Source organism: Daucus carota, chromosome 3 (genome assembly GCF_001625215.2).
Source record: "Daucus carota subsp. sativus chromosome 3, DH1 v3.0, whole genome shotgun sequence".
NCBI lineage: Eukaryota > Viridiplantae > Streptophyta > Magnoliopsida > Apiales > Apiaceae > Daucus > Daucus carota.
Window position 1 is genome coordinate 3,107,036 of NC_030383.2, and position 6,000 is coordinate 3,113,035.

The 6,000-nt window shown below is 38.3% G+C and overlaps 1 protein-coding gene across 1 annotated transcript; it reads left to right on the plus strand.

The window, feature by feature from the left end:
• Window positions 1–2,383: 2,383 nt before the first annotated feature.
• Window positions 2,384–5,739, plus strand: LOC108213968 (putative disease resistance RPP13-like protein 3). The gene is made up of 2 exons (XM_017385749.2): window positions 2,384–2,763; window positions 3,061–5,739. Exon 2 carries the CDS (start codon window positions 3,067–3,069, stop codon window positions 5,689–5,691), a length of 2,625 nt encoding a protein of 874 aa, XP_017241238.1. The 5' UTR covers window positions 2,384–2,763; window positions 3,061–3,066; the 3' UTR covers window positions 5,692–5,739.
• Window positions 5,740–6,000: the final 261 nt, after the last annotated feature.

The following is a 6,000-nucleotide window of genomic DNA, read 5'->3' on the forward strand; positions in this document are numbered from 1 at the left end:
TCCAGCTCATTGCCAATGCTTTCAATAAATCAAACATTGCATTCGGTTATAATATAGTTATGACCTTCTAAAATTAATACTCTCTTCGTCTCATTTTATGTGACCTCATTTCTTTTTTGGGACGTCCCAAAAAAAATGAGCTCATAATATTTATTATTTTTGAGCTCGTGAATAAACACTATTACACCTGCTACTTTCCTCCAAAAAATGTGGTTCACACTTTGTTAACTCAACTTGGCAACGGGGATCCTGCCCTTAGATTGATTTCAATTCACGGAATGGGGGGATTAGGCAAGTCTACACTTGCCGGTAAACTGTACCATTCTAGCGAATTAGGCCATTTTAAACGACGTGCTTGGGTTTGTGTCTCCGAGGATTATGACATAATTAATGTTCTGAAGAAGTTATTGAAGTGCTTCGGCGCAGATGAACAAGATTCTTTGACCAATATGAATGAGTTTGAGTTGCGGCAGAACCTGCGGAAGATAATGCTAAATATTGATCACTATCTTGTGGTGATTGATGATATATGGGATGTTGAGGTTTGGGAAAAAATTAAAAATGCTTTTCCAGACAAGGATGACGGAAGCAGAGTCATTATAAGCACAAGGAATAAAACAGTTGCTGAGGGTGCAGATGACACATGTTTTGTCCATCAACTCCGTTTTTTGAGTGAAGAAGAGAGCTGGCAATTGTTCTGTAAGAGAGCAAAGCCAACACCGAACCTCGAGGTAATAGGTAAGGAGATGGTGGCATGGGTAAATGTGGAGGGTTACCACTTGCCATCGTAATCTTAAGTGGGGTATTATTGCACAAGAAGACATATACATTTTGCATTTTGGTCAGATGTAAAGGACCATCTTTGGAGAAAGTTGAAGGGCATATCTTCGGAGATTCAAGAAATACTAAACTTGAGTTAGGACGACTTGTCTTCCCAAATGAGACAATGTTTTCTGTATGTTGCTAGGTTCCCGGAGGACCATACTTTTGATGTGCACAATTAAAGTTGTTATGGATTGCAGAGGAATTTGAATTAGAAGCTGATGAAGAACATGGATTGGACATGGAGGATGTGGCTGAGGATTATTTGAATGAGCTTATAAGTCACTCTGTATTACAGAGAGTCGAGTTGATGATGATTTCATAGATGTGGACGTGGAGGAATATAGGTACATTTTGGAGTCCATATCTAATTTAACAAGTCTCCACACTTCAGTCCTAAACTTAATTTACAGAATTTCAACATTGCAACCTCTTTTGTCTTGCAAACATCTCAAGAGTGTCATGGTTAGGAGTATGATAGAAGATACAGCAGAGTTAAGGTTTTTGCCAGATTCAGTCACTGTTTTAGCACTTAGCTTTTCTTGTTTCGAACAAGATCCAATGCCCACTTTGGGTAGTATGCCAAATCTTACAATGCTTTCATTGGGCATCTCAACTTACGGAGGAGACACAATGGTGTGTAGTAAAGGTGCGTTTCCATGTCTTCAATTTCTACATTTGAGTATAGGGAGCATGCAGCAGGGAGAACTTCAAGTTGATGACGGAGTTCCACCTTCATTAAAAGCTTTTAAGATAAAAGGTCGGGACGGCCCGAAAGTTCCCGAGCGAATACTATCTCTTCCTCCTCCAGAAGCTAGTGTGTTGGAGTCCTGGATTCGTAGATCAGCGTCCAGTTAACAATAGGATCGGACTTATTAGGATCAGCGTCTTGGACTATGGACTATGGACTTGCACCTGGGATAGTTATAACTTTGTGATCGAGGAAATGTGCAACTGTATATGGACTATGGACTTGCACCTGGGATAGTTTGATAAAAACCAAACAAATCAAACATAATTGATGAACTCACTAGGAAGTCGCATCTCAGAGGGTGTAATGTAATTTTATATCAGTTGTATAACTTTAATATAGACAAACTATCAATTGTATAACTTAATATCTCCATAATTTTATATTGTTTGCATCTATTTTGAATTCATTTATATGCTTTGTAGTATTATCAGTGTTCCAAAAGACGTCGTGCACGCTTATAAAGCTAATTTAATAAATAATTGATTAACTGATGTCACCCTAGTTGTAAGAAATCAATTCTGCCTTTTGTGATATTTGGTTATTTTCTTTGATAATGTAGTCCCTGCATCTACCATTCGGTTCGGTTCATATAAAATTTGAATAATGCTACGTACTCCAAATTTTGTCCCAATTTTTTTTCAGTCAATGACCTGACAAACAAGAAGGCAGCTACAGCTTAAAAGCAAGGAATGATTGAATGATGAGGTACAGCTGTAGTTGTGAAATAGAATCACGTTCATATTCCAAATGGGGGGCAGTAGTAGGGCTCCATAACCACTATATGGGCCATCAACCTGGAAGCTTATATATCACTATATTCACCATTCATACAGATTCCCTTCATTTTAGCCATATCACAAACTACACTTTCTTGTTTTACTTCACAGACAAGAATGGTTGGTGCAGCTGCAGTATCGTTTGCCATAAAAAAACTTGGTGAATTTGTTTCCCAACAAGTTAACATTAGGGCTGGAGTGGCTTAAATATATTAATATTATATGCATGAATCTGTACATGGAAAACCACAGTACAGGTAAAGAGGCTCAATCTCAGTATATCCCAGCTTGTTGTGCGGATGTTGCAGAAGTTTCGATGTTCAGTTCACCTATCCCGACCCTATTTTCACATGATCTCTCTGTAGGTTTTGGTTTTTCAATAAAAATTGATTTACTGATGCCATCCAAGATGTAAGAATCTAATTCTATCTTTTGTGATTTGATTATTTTCTTTAATAAAGTAGTCTCTGCATATCAATTATATCTTTTGTGATTGATTATTTTTCTTTGATAAAGTAGTCCCTGCTTCTACAAAAAAGAAAAAGTAAAACACAATTTATGAAAGCAAGGAATGATTGAATATGAAAGCAAGGAATGATTGAATAATGAGGCCATCAGCCTGGAAGCTTATCACTATATCCCCCATTCATACAGATTGCCTTCATTTTAGCCCTATCTCAAACTACAGTTTCTTGTTTTACTTTGCAGAGAAGAATGGTTGATGCAGCTGTATCGTTTGCCATCGAAAAACTTCATGAATTTGTTTCCCAGCAAGTTAACATTAGGATCGGAGTGAAAGATGGAATAGAGTGGCTTAAAGATGAGTTAGGCTACCTGCTTATCTCTGTAAGAGCCGCTGAAGCACACCAGGATAAGGATCATATCCGTCGATGGACAGACAGCGTCAAAGATGTTGCTAATCAGGCGGTTATTATCCTGGAGAGGTTTAGCGCTCAACAAGAACAACATGCTGCAGATGAGCAAGGTGGTGTTCTGGAATGTATGCGGAGACTTATCTGCATTTGCAAAAAAGAAGCCAATCTTTATGATATCGGTAAGGATATCGAGTCCCTGAAGGAAAAAATCATTGGCATCAAGAGTAGGCGAGACGAATACCATATTAACGACATAATCATAGCTACTCCGAGAGTGCAGAAGAGAAGGAGAACATTGCTCAGAGCAGCATCTTTCGACCACGAGAAGGATGTGGTTGGTTTTGAGGTTGATTATCAGACTTTGCTGGCTCAACTTGATAATCAAGATTCCTCCCTTGGCTTCATCTCCATTCACGGAATGGGGGGCCTGGGCAAGTCTACTCTTGCTAGTAAGCTGTACCACTCCAGCGAATTAAGCCATTTTAAAAGTCGTGCTTGGGTTTGTGTCTCCGAGGATTATGACATCACCCATGTTCTGAGGAAGATAATAAAGTGTTTTGAGAAAGATGAACAAGATTTGTTGAACAAAATGGAAGAGGTAGAGCTGTTGCGGCACCTGCGAAAGATACTTCTAGAAGGTGATCACTATCTTGTGGTGATTGATGATATATGGGATGTAGATTTTTGGAAAAAGATCAAAAGTGCTTTCCCAGACAAGAAAAACGGAAGTAGAGTCATTATAACCACGCGGAATAAACTAGTTGCCGAGGGTGTAGAAGACACATGTTTCATCCATGAACTAAGTTTTTTAAGCAAAGACGAGAGCTGGAAATTGTTCTGTAAGAGAGCAAAACCAACCCCAAACCTGGAGATGTTAGGTAAGGAGATGGTTGATAAATGTGGAGGTTTACCCCTTGCAATCGTGATCCTGAGTGGGCTATTATTGCAAAAAAAGACCTACCAATTTTGGTCCAATGTGAAGGACCAGCTTTGGAGAAAGTTGAAGGGCGAGTCTTCAGAGATTCAAGAACTACTAAATTTGAGTTATGATGACTTGTCTTTCAACATGAGACAGTGTTTTCTGTACCTTGCAAGGTACCCTGAAGACCATACTATCCAAGTGTCCAAGTTAAAGCTTTTATGGATTGCAGAGGAATTTGTTGAGAAACGAGATGGAGAATACATGGAGGATGTCGCTGAGGATTATGTAAATGAGCTTATTAATCGGAATATGATTCAGATAGAACTACAGACAGTGGATGGTCAAGTTTTGGTGTTCAAGATCCATGATCTTGTACGTGATCTTGTCATAGAGAAGGCCAGGGAGCAGAAGATACTGGGAATTTTTGATCCAAGTCAACAACATCCAGATCCCATACATTTGTTGCAAGGACAGGCACGTCATGCAATCTACAATGGAATTGGTGAGTACTTGAAATTACTTGGGCCTAACTCTGATGATTTGAATTTGCGATCATTAGCTGTAACTAGTGAAATTGATAAAATCAAAGTAGAGGAAGTAAAGTTGATGTACACGAGATTCCATTATCTCAAAGTGCTCGACTTGACCAGTGTGCATGGTTCTGAGGGGATACCAGAAGCAGTAGGAGATTTAGTTCTCCTAAAGTTCTTGGGCTTAATGGGTGGTGATAAAAGAAAAGATATAGTGATCCCTTCAAGTATAGGCAAATTGAAAAGTTTACAAACTTTGCATGGTTTAGACTGGCCCGATAATGAATTCGAATTTCCTAAAGAGATAAGTGAGCTTAAGGAGTTAAAGCATATAATCTTTCATGGAAATGAAGGGAATTTGAATATTGGCCGCGACCAGACGAAACTCCAAACTATAAGTACCATAATGTATAAGGAATGGTGCCATATTGATACCAATAAATGGACCAATCTCCATACACTTGTAATCTCAGAAGAAGAAGATAGTTATGAAGAAGAAGAATATAGTTTGGAGTCTATAGCAAATTTAACAAGTCTCAGAACATTAGTCCTCCTACTATATGGTGTTATTTCAACAATGCAACCGCTTTCATCTTGCAAACATCTCAACAAGTTGGTGTTGTTGTGTAAGATAAAAGATCTAGCAGAAGTAAATTTTCTGCCAGATTCAGTTACTGATTTAACACTATCAGTTACCGCTTCCACAGAAGATCCGATGCCCATTCTGGGGAGTTTGTCCAATCTTACATCCCTGTGGTTAATGAACAGTGGAGACAAAATGGTTTGCAGTGCAGATGCGTTTCCATGTCTACAATTCTTACGAATACAACCCGCCACTGGTGCTCTGTTTGAACTTCAAGTTGATGACGGAGCTCTGCCTTCTTTAAGAGCTTTTACATTAGAGCGCCTGCCTTTTTTAAGAGCTTTTTTATTGAATGCTGACAGGGATATGATTCCGCGAAGATTAAAGTCTCTTCCTGATGTACCGGATTTCCAACAATATTTATTGTAAATTACAAATAAAGGCAATTATATGTTGAAGGGATCCTATTTTCATAAATTTTCTATCATTTCTGTTTAAGGATGTCATATGTTTTGTTGAAGAATTCCTTTAATTTCATGAAGGAGTAAATTACAAGGATGTGGCTAAATTTTACACCAATTTGCATAATTGTGGCTGAATTTTAAAAATAGCAAAAAGGTGGCCACCATTTGATTCCAGTTTTTAATTTGTCGACGTCCGTTAAAAATCAGCCGTTAACTTGATTAAAAAATAAAAACTCAGCAGAGTACTTCCATGAAAACACACCTTTTATAAGTC

Coding starts and splice junctions, on each gene's coding strand:
- LOC108213968 (XM_017385749.2), top strand. CDS start 3,067: ATGGTTGATGCAGCTGTATCGTTTGCCATCGAAAAACTTCATGAATTT.